General features: G+C 47.4%; 1 protein-coding gene and 1 pseudogene across 2 annotated transcripts in view; one reads left to right on the top strand and one right to left on the bottom strand.

The window, feature by feature from the left end:
• ACSBG2 (acyl-CoA synthetase bubblegum family member 2) overlaps positions 1–17,370 on the bottom strand; it is a gene marked incomplete at both ends in the record, with an annotated part of 59,225 nt that extends 41,855 nt beyond the window's left edge. The window contains 4 exons of the mRNA XM_081092719.1: positions 3,147–3,267; positions 4,244–4,332; positions 5,942–6,183; positions 17,364–17,370. Coding sequence (XP_080948845.1) covers positions 3,147–3,267; positions 4,244–4,332; positions 5,942–6,183; positions 17,364–17,370 — 459 coding nt within the window. The remainder of the gene's footprint in view (positions 1–3,146; positions 3,268–4,243; positions 4,333–5,941; positions 6,184–17,363) is intronic.
• Positions 17,371–17,836: 466 nt separating this feature from the next.
• Positions 17,837–18,903, top strand: LOC308520186 (keratin, type I cytoskeletal 18-like; annotated as a pseudogene). The gene has a single exon. The product of its transcript is annotated as a keratin, type I cytoskeletal 18-like (transcript).
• Positions 18,904–20,524: the final 1,621 nt, after the last annotated feature.

The following is a 20,524-nucleotide window of genomic DNA, read 5'->3' on the forward strand; positions in this document are numbered from 1 at the left end:
TCCCGTTTGAGTCCGGGTCCCTAAAGACTCGCCTGTATCTGGAGCTCAGAGTCTGCGACTCCCTCCCGATTGAAAACGCCAACCGCGCCCTCCGCCGCCAGCCCGCTCCGCGCACTCTGCACCTCAGAATTTGACTTCAGCACTGCGCCTCCTCTGAGTGTCCGTATGCGTTTCTCTTTCCTCCTAGTTGTAGGACTTCCACTCAGCCAGCGTTCCTGTGGTTCTGGGTGATGTCCGTTCCGTTTTTTAGTTTCACTTTTGAAGTAGTTGTTCAAGGCAGCAAACTCCAGCGTTAACCTATGCCGCCATCTTGGTTCTCCTCGCTCCTTGTCTTGACTGATGTTAGGCCTGGTTGTGGGTTCTTTGTGGCCGGTGTCAGTAGCTTCCAGCCGTCAAAGCTGCATGAAGACAGCGGCCTCCCCCAGGCAGCCTCAGGCCGAACGCTGTGCTCTGCCTGCTGGCACCTCGCAGCCAGGATTCAGTGAACATTCTTGTTGGAGTCGGGCCACCAAAATCCTCCATAGAGGGAGCTGGGCCCTGCACAGGTTCAGAACCCTGTAGCTCTACCAGCGCTGTAAGGGTCGGTGACCAGCCTGGGGGATGCCTGTACCCTGCTCAGACAGAGCAATCCAGGACGAGTCACTCCCAGCATTCGTTATGTCATTAGAACAAGAGCCGCTGCGCTGGTATGGATTGGAGAGAAAAGGTGACGGGAGTGCTTAGACCAGCCAGACAAGACTTCCAGAAAGATAGGGAACAGCCAAAACGCCTGGAGCAGGCAGCAGTCTGCGAGGTTTGAGGAAGAAAGAGTTGGGGAAGGCTGGCCTGCGGATGGGAGGAACAAGGATGTGGGAGGAGGCAGGAGAGGATGGTGAGGGCCAGGTAGGCCCCCTTGGAGGCAGTGGCGAGGAGGTTGGGGTGTATCTAAAGGAGGTAGGCGGCACTGGAGAGCGGGAAGAGGGTAAGCCATGAGTATTGCCCAGAATTAGAATCGCCAGGGCAGCTGAGGAGGCAGTTTGGGAGGAAGTGAGTCAGGAGTTGGCTTCGAACCTTCCATACAGAGCAACCAGAACCACAGCCCCACCAGCAGCACTTTCGTCAAACTATGAGAGAGAAGTAACTCGGTGTGGCTTGACGTGTGGGAGGTCAAATATACCGGAAGCAGGACAGGAAGCCATAGCAGTGAAATTGGTGCAGGGGGGCAGATGGGGAACGCGGCATTTTCTAACACAGCGGTTCTCAACCTTCTGGCCCTTTAAATACAGCTCCTCATGTTGTGACCCAACCATAAAGTTATTTTCGTTGCTACTTCATCACTGTCATGTTGCTACTGTTATGAATCGTCATGTAAATATCTGATATGCAGGATGGTCTTAGGCGGCCCCTGTGAAAGGGTCGTTCGACCGCCAAAGGGGTCGCGACCCACAGGTTGAAAACCGCTGTTCTAACAGGAAAAACCCAAATTATAAGCCAGTATTCATGGCAAGAATAGGAAGCACGCCCCCGCACCCCCCCATCACCCTTCACCCATGACCCAGCCCCCAGCACATTCTGCTATTAGTAAGCCAGGCATGACATGAGGACCAGGCACCACAGAAGTGTCATGCAAGAAAGCAGTTTCAACAAAGCTCAAGGCTGACCCCAGCTGGTTTGGCTCAGTGGATAGAACGTCAGCCTGCAGACTGAAGGGTCCTGGGTTCAATTCCAGTCAAGGGCACATGCCCAGGTTGGGGACTTGACCCCCACAAGGGGGCGTCCAGGAGGCAGCCAATCGATGATTCTCTCTCATCATTGATGTTTCTAACTCTCCCTCTCCCTTCCTCTCTGAAATTAATAAAAACATATATATTTAAAAAAAAAAAACACACCACAAGACTCAAGGCTGGAGGCAGAGGTCTGTCCTTCGGAACCAGGTTAGGAATTCGGCTCAAAGGAGGCCTGCTGGCACATGTTCTAGTTCCCTGAGTCTGGCTAGGATTTCACTGAGTCAGGAAATGTGCCCTGGTTTCAGAGATATTAAAATGTGGGAAAACAAAACACATGGCCAATGATAATCCAAGAGGATGCCATCGATGGCAAGACACATCTCAGCGCCACGCATGTTAAAAATGGGGAAATGTGCAACTCACAAGTGATAAAATATTAAAACACAGTCCCAGTGGCCCCTCGGCCGAACCATTAATCTGGTCACATAGGCTCACCCTTCCCCTAACTCCCCTCCCCTTAGGGTCTTCCTGCCAGAAGCTGGCTCAGGAAATGGCAGTTCATTCGAATAGGAATAGGAAGTGTCCACAGTCAGTGCCTATCTTCATACAAAGATACTGCAAGGAGAAAAAGAGAAACTAAAAGAGGAGCCAAATTTCACCAAGTCGCCACAAACAAAGGAAAATTACCACCCAACACCAACAGCCCAGTGTAAAATGTAAAGCGCAAGGAAGCAAATGCAGCTGGGAAGGAAGAGCACAGAGCAACTATACGAGGGAGGAGAGGGCCGGGGAGAAGAGAAACAGGAGGTGGTAGGATTCAGGAGAGAAATAGGAGAGGAAGACAAAAGCGTGCAGAAATGCAGGCAGTTATAAGGAATGAACATGACAAGGCTCAACATGATCACACTTCTAAAAGGAGAATAGCAGTGGACTGTACATGAAATCATGCATGCACGTGTTTTTTTAAATGGAGGCTGAGTAGGAAATTAAGTTACTGCAAATTGGAAAATAACTCCCCCAATCCACCCTCATCCTCACCCCACCTGCAAAAGCAGCGTTGCCAGTTATGCTAAAGTGGTGGAGGACTGTCCGGCCTGTGTGGCTCAGCGGTTGAGCACCGACCTATGAACCAGGAGGTCACGGTTTGATTCCCGGTCAGGGCACGTGCCCAGGTTGTGGGCTCGATCCTGGTAGGGGATGTGCAGGAGGCAGCCAATCAGTGATTCTCTCTCTTTGTGGATGTTTCTCTCTCTCTCTCTCTCTCTCTCTCTCTCTCTCTCTCTCCTCTTTCTCTCTCTCCCTTCCCCTCTGAAATCAATAAAAATATTTTTTTTTAAAAAAGTGAACCTGTGTGCAGCAAACCTTACCACCCCACCTGATCATTAGCATCTACCTGGAAGCACAAAGACACCTGGCAGGCAGGGCTGGGTAGAGGTTTACCGAAAGGATTTTCTGCAGCTGTAGGTCATTTTCAACCATCAGGACATTCACTTTGGCTTGAGCAATGACGTACTGACAAGCATCTGCAGAGTTGGTGGCATAAATACCAACACAGAGGCCCCTGGGAAAAGAAAACACACGTGTCTGTCATGTGCGTGTGAGCCTGGGGTGGGGGGGGATGTCCTTGGGTGGCGGGGGGCTGGGGGGAGGGCCTGCAGGCAAGTTCTGAGATTGCAGCTTTGGCAAAGCTTCCCTCCCTCCACAGCTCAACAAGGACAAAAACAACAAGAGCTAAGGATGATGAAAGCAGCAACTCCTGTGATGTCGTTCTGATGTAGGCTCATGGAACCCCCACAACAGCCCATTTTACAGTTGAGCAAACTGAGTCAGGGCAGTGACGTCACTGTTCAAAGTGTCATGGCACATAATAAATGCCAGAGATGGGATTTGGACCGTCCCCCACCCTCAGGCACCGTTCCCTCCATGGGCAGCCTTTTGTTCTTGTTTTTGTTTTGTTTTAATTCTCACCAAAGGATATTTTTCCCATTGCTTTTCGGAGAGAGTGGAAGGGAGGGAGGGAAAGGGAGAGAGACAGATGAGAGAGGAGAGAGAGAGAGAGATGTGAGAGAGAGAGAGAGATGTGAGAGAGAAATATATCGATCGGTTGCCTCCCGCATGCAACCTGACGGGCCTGGGGATCAGATCTGCAACCCAGGTACGTGACCTTGACTGGGGAATCGAACCCGAGACACTTCGGTTCATGGCCAGGATGTTCTTGCTTTTAACCATCCTGTCCTGGGTCTCATTGGCATCTCCCTGGTGGCTGATGACATCAAACATCTTTAAACTACTTACACCTACTTCGCTTTGTAACATCTCTTGTTCAAGTCTTTTGTTCACATAAAATCTTTCTGTCTTTTTACTACTGAGTTCTAGAAGTACCTTCTATATTTGAGATACTAATCATTTGCAAGGTAATTGGTTTGTGTGTCTGTCTCGCCTGCCCACGTGGGGCTGAGGCTGAACTCCCTGTTCACATCTCGGGGAGGCCCTGAGTAGGCTCATCAACGTTAACAATGAACAACGCATGGTCTTACCCTGCTAGGATGGTACCAACGGAAGCAATAACCCACTCCGTGGAGTTAAACCCCAGGATGCCGACTCCATGGAAGCGCTCCAAGCCCAGCTGGGGAGGTAAAACAAACAGAAACAGGAAACGGAAACAGGGAAGGTTTTGCTTCTGGTGGGACGTGCAGGGAAGGTTTTGCTTCTGGTGGGACGTGCTCACTGCAGGGGGATAAGCCGGCGCGGAGGCTAAGATCTGGGCGCGAGGCTTTTGTGACGATTGGGCACCTGCTTGGCCTCCCTCGGGTTAATACCCCACTGGTTTATTTCATGGGTTTTACTTTTGTTGTGGTAAACTATTTACAGCACGAATATACCATCTGGGCCGATTTTAAGTGTACAGCTCGGGAGCATTAAGGACACTCATGTTGTATGACCACCCCCACCATCCCTCTCTCCAGAATTTTTTCATCTTCCCAAACTAGAACTCTGTGCCCATTACACAGTAACTCCCCATGCCCCTCCCCCAGGCCCTGGCTCCTACCATCTACTTCCTGTCTCTATGAACTTGACTCCTCTAGGGACCTCATATAAGTGGGATCACACAGTGTTTGTCCTTCTGGCTTATGTCACTGAGCACAATGTCCTCAGGGTTCATCCATGTTGTAGATGTCAGAACTTCCTTCCTGCCCTAGCCGGTTTGGCTCAATGGCTAGAGCGATGGCCTGCGGCCTGAAGGGTCCTGGGTTTGGTTCCGGTCCAGGGCACATGCCAGGGTTGTGGACTCTATCTCCAGTAGGGGTTGTCACAAGTCCTGCCCATGCTCAAGAATATGAGACTAAAAGCATGAATATACCAGAGGCTGGAATCTCAGGGTTGTCTTAGAGTTCTGTCTCACATGCCTATTAAACTGGCCAAGATGAACGTTTTTGATATGATGTTGGCAAGAATATAGACAAGCAGATTCTTTCATACATTTGAGTGGGCATACAGAGGCACCTCTGAATAAGATTTCACTGTACAAAAGAAGTTCACTGTGGCACCATATACGGTAGCAAACGGCTGGAAACAACTTAAATGCCCACCGGTAGGAGGATGGTTAAGTCAAACATAATTGCAGTTGTTGAAAAGAATGAGGTAATGGTGGCTGCCTGCATATGGAAGGGGTCAAGAACTGGCAGGCCTGGCCAGTGTGGCTCAGTGGTTGAGCATTGACTATGAACCAGGAAGTCACAGTTCAATTCCTGGTCAGGGCACATTGTGCGAGTTTAGGCCCTCCAGTATGTGGCGTGCAGGAGGCAGCTGATCACTGATTTTTTCTCATCATTGATGTTTCTACCTCTCTCCCTTCATCTCTGAAATCAATAAAAACATATTTAAAAGAAAAAGAATGGGAGGGAAAATTTTCACCAGTTACCCTTCATAGCTTGTGGTGCCTTGTGCATTTTATACCATATGTATGTATATGTATTTCCTATTCTCAATGAGTGATTGAATAAGTAATATGGAAGGAAGGGAGGGAGGGAGGGAGGGAGGAAGGAAGGAGGGAAGGGAGGGAGAAGGAAGGAAGGAAGGAAGGAAGGGAGGGAGGAAGGGAGGGAGGGAGGGAGGGAGGAAGGAAGGAAGGAAGGAAGGAAGGGAGGGAGGAAGGGAGGGAGGGAGGGAGGGAGGAAGGAAGGAAGGAAGGGAGGGAGGGAGGGAGGGAGGGAGGGAGGGAGGAACTCACTCACCTTGAGCAAGGCTTTCGCAGCCTTCCGACAAGCCTCGAAGTAGTGGTTGTAAGTCAGTACTTCCCATTTTCCACAGCTCTTTGATGCAAGGGCTGAATAAGTCCCAAATCGGTTGACTGACTCCCGAAAATATTCCGGGATGGTTACGGGGGCCTCATGGCCTGGCCCATGTTTTGACATCCTCAGAACGACTTCTCCGTCTGGACGAATGGTCCACAGGCCAGGACTAGGTGGCTTTGTTTCTAAAAAAAAAAAAAATACAACGCACATACCTTAATTTAAAATGCGTTATTCCTGCCCTGGCCAGCTTGGCTCACCGCTTCATGTGCCAGCCCTCAGACCGCAGGGTCGCAGGTTCAGTTCCCAATGCAGGGCATGCGGCTCGGTTGTAGGCTCCAGTCCCCGACCAGCTGGGGCACATGCGGGCCAACCAATAGATGTGTCTCTCTCACATCGATGTTTCTCCATGCCCCCCCCCCCATCCTCTTCACTCGCTCTAAAAAATTCAATGGGAAAAATATCCTCCATGGAAGATTTTTAAAATATTAAAAATACTTTATTCCGCCCCCCCCCAAAAAAATGCTAACCCTCATCTAAGTTTGTTTGGAAAATGGTGCTGATAGGTTTGCTCAAAGCAAACCTTTGATTTGTAAAAAAATGCAGTATAAAATGAGGTATGTCTGTGCTGTAGACTGGGTGGCTGAAACCACTGACATTTACTCTCGGGCAGTTCTGGCGGTGAAAAGTCTCAGATCCAGGTGTCGGCCAGGTGGTTTCTCCCGAGGCCGACCCTCTGGTGACTTGCTGGCAATCTTTGGAGTTCCTTGGCTTATGGAAGCATCACCTGGTTCCTGCCTTTATCTTCACATGGTGTTCTCCCTGTGTGTGAGCCTGTGCCCAGATTCCCCTTTCATAAGGACACCAGCCATATTGGATGAAGACCCATCCTATCTGCAATGACCTTATTTACAAATTACGCCACATTCTGGAGTCCTGGGTAGCTGCATTTGGGGGGATGTCTTAGCCCATTTGGGCTGCTATAACAAATACCATAAGCTGGATCATTTAGGAACAGCAGGTAGGTCTTTCTCACAGTGCTGGAGGCTGAGAAGTCCAAGGTCAAATCGCCAGCAGACCCGGAGTCCCGGCCTCTGCTGTCTCCCCGTGGCGTCCTCGCAGGGTGGAAGGGGCGAGGGAGCTCCTGGGGCCTCTGTTATTGGAGTGCTAATCCCACTCAGAAGGGCTCCAGCCTCATGACCTAAACACCTCTCAAAGGCCCCCCCCCACACACACTCCTAATACCATCACATTGTGGGGGCATCGGTTTCAACGTATTCATGGGGGAAAACAAACATTCAGACCATAGCAGGGGAACACAGCTCAACCCATAACCACCAACATCAAAGGAAGGCTCGTTCACAGAGCCCCCGCCAGCACCCCTCCCTCAAGGAGAAGCAGCAGTGGGAGTCCCACCAGCTTACCACGAAATCACCCAGGGGAGCCGGGGCAGGGGGAGTGCGGGGGGCAGTGAGGAGACTGTCACCTGGGAAATGGAAGTCAGCTCATCAGCCTCCCTTGCCCCCGCCGTTCCAGTGGCCAGAATGAAACCTGGGGGCGAGGAGAAGCTTAAAATTGGACCAAAATGTAGGGGGTGTCCCTGGATAGGGTGGGGATATTTTAATGACTGTAGTGGGCTGGAAAGTGTTCCCTCCAAGTTCATGTCCAGAATTTCAGAATGTGACCTTGTTTGGAAATAGGGTGTTTGCAGGTGAAATCAGTTGAGGATCTCAAGATGAGACCCTCCTGGGCGGAGGGAGGGCCCTAAACCCAATGGCCGGTGTCCTTCTAAGAAGAGGAGCGGACATAGACACGCCCAGAGTAGGAAGCCACATGCAGACAGAGGCAGAGACTGCAGTGAGGAGGGGGCAGGCCAAGGAGCACAGGCAGCCGCGGGCAGCCACGGGCAGCATGGAGGAGATTCTTGGTCACGGCCTCCAGGATTTGGTTTTGGACTTCTGGCCTCTAGCACGGGGGCGGCGGGGGGGGGGGGGGGGGGGGGGTAATGTTCCTGTGGTTTCAGCCATGCCATCTGGGTGCTTTGCTATGGCAGTCCCCGGGATAATACAGGGACCACAATGAGATTCTGAAGATGATTTGTTTTGAGAACGACTGTGAAAGTTATCGTCTCGCCAAAACGTTATCCACATGGAGAGGGCAGCTGTGAGTGAAAGCAGGAAGGTGCTTTATCATCACATGGTGCTCCCTGAGTGGTTCAGGCAGTAAAATGGTTACAACATGATAACAAATCATTATTACTACAGCTGCACTATCTATTACAACAAAAACATAATGTGCTAATTAGACCAGACAGCCGAACGACCTTCCGGACGTCGTTCTGGACATCCTTCTGGCTTGCTGTGGCTGCAGGAGCCTAGGCAGAGGCAGTTAGAGACAATCAGGCAGGCAGGCGAGTGGTTAGGGGTGATCAGGCAGGCAGGCAGAGTGGTTAGGGGCGATTAGGCAGGCAGGTGAGCAGTTAGGGGTGATCAGGCAGGCAGAGAGGTTAGGAGCAATCAGGCAAGCAGGCAGAGTGGTTAGGAGCAAGCAGCCCTGGATTGTGAGAGGGTGCAGGTCAGGCTGAGGGTAACCCCCTCCCCCATGCATGAATTTTGTGCACTGGGCCTCTAGTATATATATAATATTACATCCACACTACATGTATTACTTCTGTGCAACATATATTACATTTGCACTCTATATTACTACATCTGCACTATATATATTATATCTGCATTATATATAATATTACATCTTCACTAGATATACAGCGGTGGGCAAAAGTGTGTTTATTGATGGCAGTCAAGAACTCTGTGCCAAAGTGTGCTTGAGTTAAGCAAGTAGACTGCAAGAATGTGTAAATAATGAAGGCCAGCAATGTGAACACTTAACGAGATTGTACCTAAGTGCACTGTGCCACTGTGACATTCTTTTGAATAAAGCTATTATAATAACCATAAGCATACGAACTGTAAACCTACTTTTGCCATTTTTGTATTACAGCTGTACTATATATAATATTACATCTGCAATATATACACTAAATCTCTACTATATATTACATCTGCACCCATATACATTACATCTGCACTATATGTATATACACAATTATATCTGCACTATGTATATTATTACATCTGTATTATATATAACTAGAGGCCTGATACATGAAATGCGTGCAAGGGGGGCAGCCCTCAGAGCTGTGGCAGCTGCCTTGGCCCTTGCAGCCCCGGCTTCATCCAGAAGTTCGTCCGGAAGGTCATCCAGACAGTTGTCTGGACGGCCGTTCCCCTGCTCGGCCGTCCAGTCTAATTAGCATATTATGCTTTTATTATTACATCTAATTACATCTGTGCCATATACATATAAATACATATATATGCTTCCTCCCACACGGACTCACCTCCTAATAGGGAGGTGCTTGTCAATGCTGCCATGACACAAACAAAACAAGCGAGGCTCTGAAATCACAAGCCTGTACTCCTCATTAGTGGCAGAGAACCCCCCCCCACCCCCACCTTACCCCCGGGGTCCAGGCGCAGACAGGTGGCCGCGTCCTGACTCTCCCCGGTCAGGCTCTTTAGGAAAAGCCCGGCCAGGTCAGTGCCCCTTTCCCCTCCCACACATGCCTTTTGTTTTCGTCATGTCTACTTCACGGTCCTGCGCCTGCTCTTCTTAGGTGGTGGGGTGTCAGCACCTTCAGGTCCACGGAGAACATTCTTCACGGAGCTGCAAGGACGGAGCCGGGAACTTAGCAGGATGAGCAAAGGCCCTGCAGGGCCCAGCCCAACTCCCCCCCAGCGGCCGCGTCTGCCTGGAACGGGGGTCGGCGGTCAGGACTGCTCTGGGCCTGGGAGGAGAGGAGAGTGGCACGGGTGTGGGATCAGAGAGCAGCTGTGCAGTCCAGAGGGCATGCCCTCGGTGAGTTTCCAGAGGTCTCCTAAAGGCCGGAATATAGGGGTCAGGTCTCTATGTGATCTTGTGAGAAAACATTTTGAAGTCTCCTGAGGGAAACCAGCTCCCCTCCGCCTCCCTGCAATGGACGCAGCAACACAGGGGCAAGAGCTACTGAAACGGCCATTGGAGTGGGTCTCCCAGGCAGCACACTGGGGGGGAGAAGACAGATTCACGCGCTTTATGATTTCATTTATGTCACTTTCTGGAAAAGGCAAAACTAAAGTGACAGAGAACAGCCCGAGGTTGCCAGGGGCTGTGGCCGGAAGAGGGTTGACTACAAAGGGGAAACATGAGGGAATTTGGGGGTGATAGGAATGTACCATATCTGACTGTGTCGGTGGTTACACGACTCTATGGATTTGTCAAACCTCATAGACCTGTCTTGGACTCTACTGCACGTGGAAAAAGTATACTATACGTCTTAAAATGGGCCATTTAAAAATCTTCTGTAGCTAATTGGCTGGGTTTTCGGGTATTACTAAAGATAAAATGTAAAAAGAAAATAAATAATTAGCAAAGAACTCCCCATTTTCTTTATAGACGTGAGCTGTGTTCATATACTAATTCTGTACGAGTTGTTAAAAAGTCTTCATCACGCCCTGGCCCAGTGGCTCAGTTGATTGGAGCATCATCCCGTGCACCAAAAAGGTTGCGCCGGGTTTGACTCCTCGTCAAAGCACATACCTGGATTGCAGGTTCAATCCCCAGTTGGAATGCACACTGGAGACAACCCATCATTGTCTCTCTTCTCTCTCTCTCTCTCTCTCTCTCTCTCTCTCTCTCTCTCTCTCTCTCCCTCTCTCTCTCTTTCTCCTTCTCTCTCTCCCTTCCTCTCTCTAAAATAAAAAAAAGTTTTTTCTAAGATGCTGAGGGTCAGTATCTTGGCTCAAAGCCCAAACGTGTGACTGTGGTGAGACCCCATCCTAGTGAAATACGCTCCTGAACGACAGTCCGACGCTGACTCCCAACGGACGCCCACGTGCCCGTCTCCCACACCACTGGCACCTGCCATTCTTCACGCGGTGAGGGTCAGGCCGTCACAGCAAGGCACTGGTTGCTGAGCCATCTGGACACTCAGGTGTTTTCTTCTTCCACAAAAGTGACAAACAGGTCGCTCCCCCTGGGAACCTTACACGCGCTGCGCCTTCCCAGCCCTCGTCACCGTCTGGGTCCGGCCAGGAGGTGGTGGTGACGAGAGGCGGGAAGGTGGGCAGTTTCCCTCCCTGCCAGCCCTCCCAGAACCTTCTGTCCCAGCCACCTTTTGTGACATCACTGCCTGTCCCTGCCTCCCCATACCACCCCCACCCCTGGAGAAAACTGTTTCCTGGGCAGGAGAATTGCGGTTTTTGTTTAGCTTGATCATTCATTCATTCATTCATTCACTCATCGTTCAGTCAGTCATGCATTGCCTTCCTGCATGTGTTGATGAAGTCTATATGGAGCCACAGCCCTTATGTTGGGCAGGCATTGTGCTCGATGCTGAGGACACAAAAATGAGCAAAACCAGATTAAGAATGTCTAGGGGGACAACAGAGAAACCAAGAATTGTGCAAAGAGACACAAGGTAGGTCGAGAGAGTTTGATGAGGGATCTGACGCAGGAAGGGAGGTCTGGAGAGGCTGCTTGAGCTGAGAGGTAAGGGGTGGGCAATGTTAGCCCCGAACTCACCACCTCCTACCACGCGGCCCTGCCTTACGTGCCTTCAGCCTGCCTCCTCTGTCTGGCGAGAAAAATAAGCCCGTACTTTACAACCTGCTGTGGTTAGATTTTCTTTTAGATGCAGCCAAATGCTACCTTACAATTTTAAATGCCATTGCTGGGCTGACTTTAGAAATGAACAGTTTATGATGGGCGTATGTTATTTAAGTGATTAGCCCCAAATTTCTCAAGCTACAAGTCTTAAAACCCACTCATGCTGCTCACGTATTGTTGGTAGTAGTGAGTTAGTACAGCTTCATTGAAGAATAACTTGACTATTCATCAAAAGTTGAAAACATATATCCTTTCTCCCCCTTCCCCTGTATGGTGTCAATTCAGTCTTCTATAGGGCTAACTAACCCATTACTTTTTCATATTTATACTAATTTCTAATAATATTATGAAAGTAATACATGTACATTGTTTTTAAAAATTCACAAGAAACAACCCAATTAAAACTGGGCAGAGGACCTGAATAGACATTTTTCCAAGGAAGACATCCAAATGGCCAACAGACACATGAAAATGTGCTCACCATCACTGACCACCAGGGAAATGCAAATCAAAACCATAACGAGGTATCTCCTCACACCCCTCAGAACTGCTATCATCAACAAATCAGCAAACCAGCTGTGCTGGCGAGGGTGTGGAGGAAAAAGACCCTCCTGCACTGCTGATGGGAATGTACATTGGTGCAGCCACTGGAGGAAACAGTGTGGAGGTTCCTTAAGAAATTAGAAGTGCAACTACCTTATGACCCAGCAATTCCACTTCTGGGTATTTATCCAGGGAAATCCAAACAGATCTATGCACCCCTATGTTTGATGCAGTATTACTTATAGTAGCCAAGATATGGAAGCAGCCTAGGTGTTTATTAATAGACTAGAGGCACATTGCACGAAGATTCGCGCAATAGGCCTTCCTTCCCCTGGCTGCCGGCACTGGCTTTCCTCCGGCACCCGGGACCCAGGCCTTTGGTCCGGCCGCAGCAGCGAGGCTTGGTGTCTCTGCTCTGGCTGCAGCAGAGAAGCCAAGCCTCTTTACTCTTCAGTCGTCTTCAGTCTTCGCTCCACGCCTGCATATGCAAATTAACGACCATCTTTGTTGGGTTAATTTGCATACTCACCCTGATTGGCTGGTGGGCGTAGCGGAGTGACACCAATTTACATGTTTCTCTTTTATTAGTGTAGATGAATGGATAAAAAAAGAAGTAGTACATACATGCAATGGAATATTACTTGGCTTTAAAAAAGAATGAAATCCTACCATTTGAGACAGCATGGATGGACCTGGAGGGTATTATGCTAAGTGAAATAAGTCACACAGAGAAAAACAAATATTATATGAGCTCACTTATTTGTGGAATCTAAAAACAATTTAAAAAAACACACATGAACTCATAGACACAGAGAACAGATAGGCTGTTTCCAGAGGTGGGGTTTGGGGAGGGGGGTGAGGAGTGGGCAAAATGAGTGAAGAGAGTCAAAAGGTACAAACTTACAAACTCCCAGTTATAAAATAATTAGTCCTGGGGATGTAATGTATGTCATGGTGGCTCTAATTAACAATACTATGTAGAGAGTAGCTCTTAAACGTTCTCATCACAAGTGATAGTGGGCCTTGAGTGGCAGGGGTGGGGTGGGGGACGGAAGAGCGGAGACACCCAAGCAGCAGGGCCTGGAAGGGAGAGAGGCGGCGGCGCCCATGGGACCCCTAGCACCATGGCCTGAGAGGAGAACCTCCCTGCCTGCAGGGGAGCAGCCGCAATGCCAGGCCTCTGGACCCTTCAGGGCTGCAGTCCCAGATGGTGAAGTCCCCGTGTCCAGCCCAGGGCAAGAAGAGCCCACAACTCCTACGTGTAGAAAAAGTAACAACTGACAAAGAACCACTGAGAGTTGCAGCAGCCTGTCCTGGTCGAAGACAACGGAGCAGAAGCCCCGAAGGTCCTGAGTGGGGAAGCCTATGTTCAGACAAAAATCCCGAACCCCTGGGAGACATCCATCTCTACGTGCGGCCCTAAGGTTATCCTCACACTGAGATGATCCCCAGTGGACCAGAACCTCTGACAAAGAGGAAATAGCTCTGATGAACACCCCCTGGCCTTTTAAGTCCAAGAAGGCTCAAGCTGCTCTGAATTAAAACTAGCCAGAGTGCTCTAACTGCGCCCAGGCCAAGGCCCCGTTGGCTTCAGTGCAGTGAATTCCCTTACAGGTAACTGGGGCTTAGTCTTCTGCCTGCCTGGCTCATCGAACCCGCCTTGCTTCTTTGATTCTAGCTAAATGCCCGACTTGTATCCTGACTTCTTATTGGCTGTTTCTGTTTGTAATTTTGTCTCTATGAGAATTTCTAAACTCTATTTTTTTACTGTGACTCCGCCTAAACTCTTGTATCAGTTAGCTATTGCTGTATAACAAACCATCCGAAAGTGTAGTGGCTTAACATACAGCCATTTGTTATTTTCCAGTTGGGCCCTTTCCTTTCCGTGTCTTTCAATCCAGATCTTTGTGTATCCAGATGATGGTATCAGGGCAAGTTCCGAAGGCCGAAGGCAAAAGCTGCAAGGCATCTTAAAGGCCCCCCGCCACCACAGGATACGAGATCAACACAAAAAAATCAATCATATCTGTATTTTAACAACAAAATTGAAATTATAAAATTAAAAAATAATACCATTAAAACCCTGGTCGAGTGGCTCAGTTGCTTGGAGCATTGCCCATACAACAAAAGGTTTCAGGTTCAATTCCCAGTCAGGGCACATACCTGGGTTGTGTGTTCGATCCCCAGTCGGGATGCATATGGGAAGTAACTGATCAATGTTTCTCTCTCCATTCCTCCCTCTCTAAAATTAATAAAAAACATATCCTCAGGTAAGGATAAAAAAATCTTACAAAGGTAATAAGACCATTAATATAGTATCAAAAAATATGAACTACTTAGGGATGAATCTGACAAACATATGAAAGACTGAAAAATAGAAAACATTGCTGAGTAAAAGTAAAGACCAAAATAAACAGAGCCATGTATCTTGTTCACGGGTTTGAAGACTCAATATTGTGAAGTGCCATTGGGAAACCTGGACCACTCTCTTACACCGTATACAAAAATAAACTCAAAATGCAGCAGAGGCTTAAATGTAAGGCCTGAAACCATAAAATTCCTGAAGACCACCTGGGAAGTAGACTTTGACATCCGTCTGAGGAATATCTTTTTGGGTACATCCCCTCGGGCAAGGGAAACAAAAGCAAAAATAAACACATGGGACTTCATCAAACTAGAAGGCTTCTACACAGCAAAGGAAGCCTTCAACAAAACAAAAGACAACCCACTGAACCGGAGAATACATTTGCAAATGATACATCTGCTAAGGGATTGGTATCCAACATATATAAGAAACTCATACAACTGAATTTTTTTTTTAAATCCAATAAAAAAATAGTCAAGAGGACATGAAAGACATTTATCCAAAGAAGGCATTCAGATGGCCAGCAGACATGAAAAGATGCTCACCGTCACTAATCATCAGGGAAATGCAAATCAAAACCACAGTGAGATACTACCTCATACCCGGCAGAATGGCTGCTATCAAAGAGTCAACAAATAGCATGTGCTGGCAAGGATGTGGGGGAGAGGGAACCCTTGTGCACTGTTGGTGGGACTGCAAACTGCTGCAGTTCCTGTGGGGGGAAAAGTAGGGAGACCCCTCAAAATGAAAATGGATAGAATACCATATGACCCAGCACCTCTGGGTATTCATCCAGAGAAAATGAAAACACTAGTTGGGGAAGATACATGCACCCTTATGTTTATTACCGCTCTGCTTACCATAGCCGAGGTATAGAAGTAGCCAGCTGTCCACTGATAGACGAGTGGGTAAAGAAGATGTGATATACACACCTACCGACATACAATGAAATATCACACAGCAATAAAAAAGAATGAAATCTTCCATTTGCAACAAGAGATGGATCTAGAGCAGTGGTTCTCAACCTTGGCTGCACATTAGAATCACCTGGGAATCTTTTTAGAATCCTGATTTCCGGGCCTCATCCTCCGGAAATTCAGTTTCTTTGTTACTAATGTTGTGGCCCCACCCCATAACAAAGAAACAGAATTTCCAGAGGATGAGGCCCAGAAATCAGTATTTTAAAAAGATTCCCAGGTGATTCTAATGTGCAGCCAAGGTTGAGAACCACTGATCTAGAGGGTATTATGCTAAGTGGGAAAAGTCAGGCAGAGAAAAACAAATATCATATGGTTTCACTTATATGTGAAATCTAAAAAAAAAATAGACTCATAGAAACAGAGACCAAAGGGGAGGTTACCAGAGGGAGGGGGTGGGGGAAGGATGTAAAGGAGAAGGGGAATATAGTCAATAATATTGTGATAAGTTTACACGATGACATGTGATCACTAGAATTAGTGGAGTGATTACACTAAACTATTAAATCACTATAGTGTATAACCGAAATTCATATAACAAGTATATACTTACATTTAAAAATTTTTAATTAAAAAAAGTTCTCATCTCAAGTAAAAAAATTCTGTATTTATGTTTGGTGACAGATGATTACTAGATTTATTGTGGTGAACATTTTTGCAATATATGCAAACATTAAATCATTATGTTGTATACCTGAAACTAAATATCAACTATACCTCAATAAAAATAAAATAGCAAAACAACAAACAAATTCAGGTAAAGGGCCGGATCCAGCCCCTGGGGTGGTAGATTGGCAAGTCCTACGGTAGCCAGGGTGATTCTTACGTTATTTTCTATTTACAGAGAAAAACTGTAACTTTTCTCACAGCGCCCCCTGGTGGGAACTCCACAGGCCCAGAGAGACTATACCACAGAATCTGGGACAATATAGGCAGTAAAGATTGAGTGCCCTGACCTTAGTTGACTGGGTTTTTTTTTAAGTTTTTACTTTTTTTTTTTTTATTAAGGTAATACATATACATCTTTGTTGTCGTTGTTTGGATATCAAAACGGTCATAAAAGTTTATAACACCTCTGCCTCCTCAAAGCCCACTAATAGCCTACCCCCAGTAGCCAACCATCTTCAACACTTAACTATTCCTTCTAGTATTAACCTGTTTTAGTTTTTATCTTTTGACTCCCTGTTGTGGCCTTGCTCTCTGACAATTTCCTATGCACTTTAATACTTTTTTTTTTCCATTACATCTGCCATAGGCCCACCGTTAGGTTATTGGTTATATACTCCAACCTATAGGACAAGAATTGGCAAACTACAGCCTCTAGGCCAAATCTGGCCCCCTGCCTGTCTTTATAAATAAAATTTTATTGGCAAAAAAATAAAACAGATGTAATTAGATATGTTAAGACTATGCTGGAATAGGTGGGCCCTACATTCAATGGTGTCCTTATAATAAGGAGAGACAATACACAGGGAGACAGAAGAAGGCTTTGGGTGGAGACAGCTCCAGGGAAAGGCCCCAAGTCCCCGTCTTCATGGGTAGCAATTTGCAGCCAGGGTGCCCCTGTAGTAGGGACCAAGTCAGCAGCGGGGTGACGACTCTAAAAACACAAGCACGTCCTGAAGACAAGGGCATCGTCATTATTTGAAATTCCTGCTAGAAAAATATCCAACTGGATTCAAAATCCATGCATATCACTAGGAGAAATGTTCAAGCTTAGATTTGTCAGTGAACGAAGAGGGAAAACAGGAGTCTTCCAATATAATCTCACCTGTCATCGTGAATGACTTGCCAAAGGTGGTGTTACATTTCCTATCTCCTGCAAAGTATAATTTTGCTTGTTGTAATTTTTGAGTGATTTGCAAAGATGGCTTGTTCTTAATTTCTTTTATTTATTTATTTTTTTATATATTTTATTGATTTTTTGCAGAAAGGAAGGGAGAGGGACAGAGAGTCAGAAACATCGATGAGAGAGAAACACCGATTAGCTGCCTCCTACACACCCCCTACTGGGGATGTGCCCACAACCAAGGTACATGCCCTTGACCAGAATCGAACCTGAGACCCTTCAGTCCCCAGGCCGACGCTCTATCCACTGAGCCAAACCGATCAGGGCTGTTCTTAATTTCTTGCCACCTGTTTGTGTGCACCCAAAATTTCCTGTCAATTGCGCCTATCGAGAATTTGAGGAAATTGGACTGCTACTTGAACCGGAGTCTTAGCCTCTTGACTTCCTTCCAGAACATGAGCTTCAGCACCTGGTCCAGCTTCTACATAAAACTAGCAGATGCTGGGCTCCATGCAGTCGCCCAGCCACTGAACCTGCAGGCCAGCAGCACAGCCAGCTTTGGGGGCTTGGGCTCCTGGGCCTGTCTTTACCAGCGTGCGGGGCAGTGGGGGTCCGAGGACCTGGCTGCGGGGATGGCCAGGGGTGTGGGAGGCACAGGGGGCATCCAGAGCAAGAAGGAGACTGTGCAATGCCCGAATGACTGCCTGGCCTCCTACCTGGACAAGGTGAGAAGGCTGGAGGCTGAGGATGGGGGACTGGAGAGCAAAATCCAGAACTCCTGAAGAAGGGAGCTCGGGTCAGAGACCGGGGCATTATTTCAAGACCATCGAGGACCTAAGGACTCAGATCTTTGCACGTGCTGTGGGCAATGCCCGCATCGCTCTGCAGATTGACAATGCCCGTCTTGCTGCTGAGGACTTCAGAGTCAAGTAGGAGACAGAGCTGGCCACGTGCCTGTGTTTGGAGAGCGCCATCAGTGGTCGCTGATGACACCAATATCACCCGGCTGCCTCTGGAGACAGAGATCGAGGCTCTCAAGGAGGAGTTGCTCTCCCTGAAGAAGAACCACGAGGCGGAAGTAAATGGTCTACGAAACCAGATTGCAGACTCTGGGTTGACCGGGGAGTTGGATGCTCCCAAATCTCGGGACCTCGGCGAGATCATGCGCACATCGGGGCCCAGTGTGACGAGCTGGCTCGGGAGAACCGAGAGGAGCTGGACAAGCACTCGTCCAGCAGGTTGAGGACAGCACCACAGTGGCCACCTCCCCGACCACTGACACAGGAGCCGCTGAGATGACACTCACAAAGCTGAGACGTGCGGTCCAGTCCTTGGAGATCCCCCTGGACTCAGGGAGAAATCTGAAGGCCAGTTAGGAGGACAGCCTGAGGGACCTGGAGATGCACTATGAGGTGCAGAGGGGCAGCACCAAGCCGAGTACAAGGCCCTGCTGAACGCCAAGGTCAGGCTGGAGGCTGCGTCGCCACCTACCACAGCCTCTGGGAGAAGGGGAGGACGCTGATCTTGGTGACACCCTGGACAACAGCAACGCCGTGCAATCCATCCGAAAGAAACACCACCTCCCTGGCTGGGTAGCTCAGTTTATTAGAGCATCAGCCTAATATGTCAAGGTTGCCGGTCAAGGCACATACAAGAAGCAACCAAGGAATGCATAAATAAGTGGAACGACAAATTATGTTTCTCTCTCTCCCTCTCTCTTTCTAAAATCAATAAATACAAATTAAAAGAAGAAAAAAAAAAGACCACCACTGATGGCAAAGTGGGGTCTGAGGTCAACGACACCAGAATTCCAAGGCATTAAGGCAGCAGAAGTGGGGTACCCTCGAGGGGTAAAAAGCCAATAAAAAGTTGAGAGATCATAGGGGGGAAATTGAGGAAATTTGAAATCAACCAAATGTCCATCAATAGGAAAATGAATAGGTAAATAGTGGTATATTCATACAATAGAATGCAACTCAACAATTTTTTTAAAAGGAATAATTTGATCCAGTAAACAGTAGGGTTAAATCTCACAGATGTAATATTGTACAGAAGAAGCCAGACACAAAGAGTACATTCTGTACAATTTCATCGATAGGAAGTTCAAGAATAAGCCAAATAAATACGGTGATTGGAATAAATGGGTGGGGAAGATGACTGGAAAATGATATGAGGGAGCCCTTTGTGGAGATGGGAATGTTCTGTATTTTGGCCTAGGTGCTGGTGACAAAGGTCCACACACATGTAAAGAGTTACACATATGTAAAAACTTAAAAACTGTTCACTTTGCTGTTACAGCTCAGTTAAAAAAATATATATCATTAAAGTTTATAAACATTTCATAACATTAAAAAGAATTTCACGAAACCATTAGCAAATTTCTCAATCAGTAATTGTATATAATTATTATAAGCATAAAAGTTAATTTTAAAAGTTATATTCATCCCTGGCCAGTGTGGTTCCATGGTTAAGGGTTGACCTATGAACCAGGAGGTCACAGTTCAATTCCCAGTTGGGACCACATGCCTGGGTTTTGGGCTCCATCCCCGGTGGGGGGGTGTGCAAGAGGCAGCCAATGAATGATTCTCTCATCATTGATGTTTCTCTCTTTCCTTCTCCCCTCCTTTCTGAAATCAATAAAAAAATAATATTTTTAAAAATTATATTCATGAAAGAAAGTTCAGGTTTTTTATTAAAAGGCTGAAAGAGGTTTCATGAGGAAATTTTATACAAATACCTAAATATGACCTTATATGCGCACCTTGCAGCAAGAACAATTGAGAAGCACTCAGGGATAAGAAATAGAAGTATTTTTACAATTTAGAATTTTTCAAGACTCAGAATTGCGCATTTTAATCTGTATCTTTACATTTATTAAAATCTTTATTGCCTGTCCTCAATAAAATAAATACACCCTGCCTTGGCTGGGTGGCTCGGTTGGTTGGAGTGTTGTCCCAAACACCAAATGGTTCGATTCCTGGGCAAGGCACATACCTAGATTTCAGGTTCAATCCCAGATCCGGGCCTGTACAGTAGGCAACCTATTTTTTTAAAAAATATATTTTATTGATTTTTTACAGAGAGGAAGGGAGAGGGATAGAGAGTTAGAAACATCGATGAGAGAGAAACATCGATCAGCTGCC

Source organism: Myotis nattereri, assembly GCF_964212035.1.
Source record: "Myotis nattereri genome assembly, chromosome: 5".
Lineage (NCBI taxonomy): Eukaryota > Metazoa > Chordata > Mammalia > Chiroptera > Vespertilionidae > Myotis > Myotis nattereri.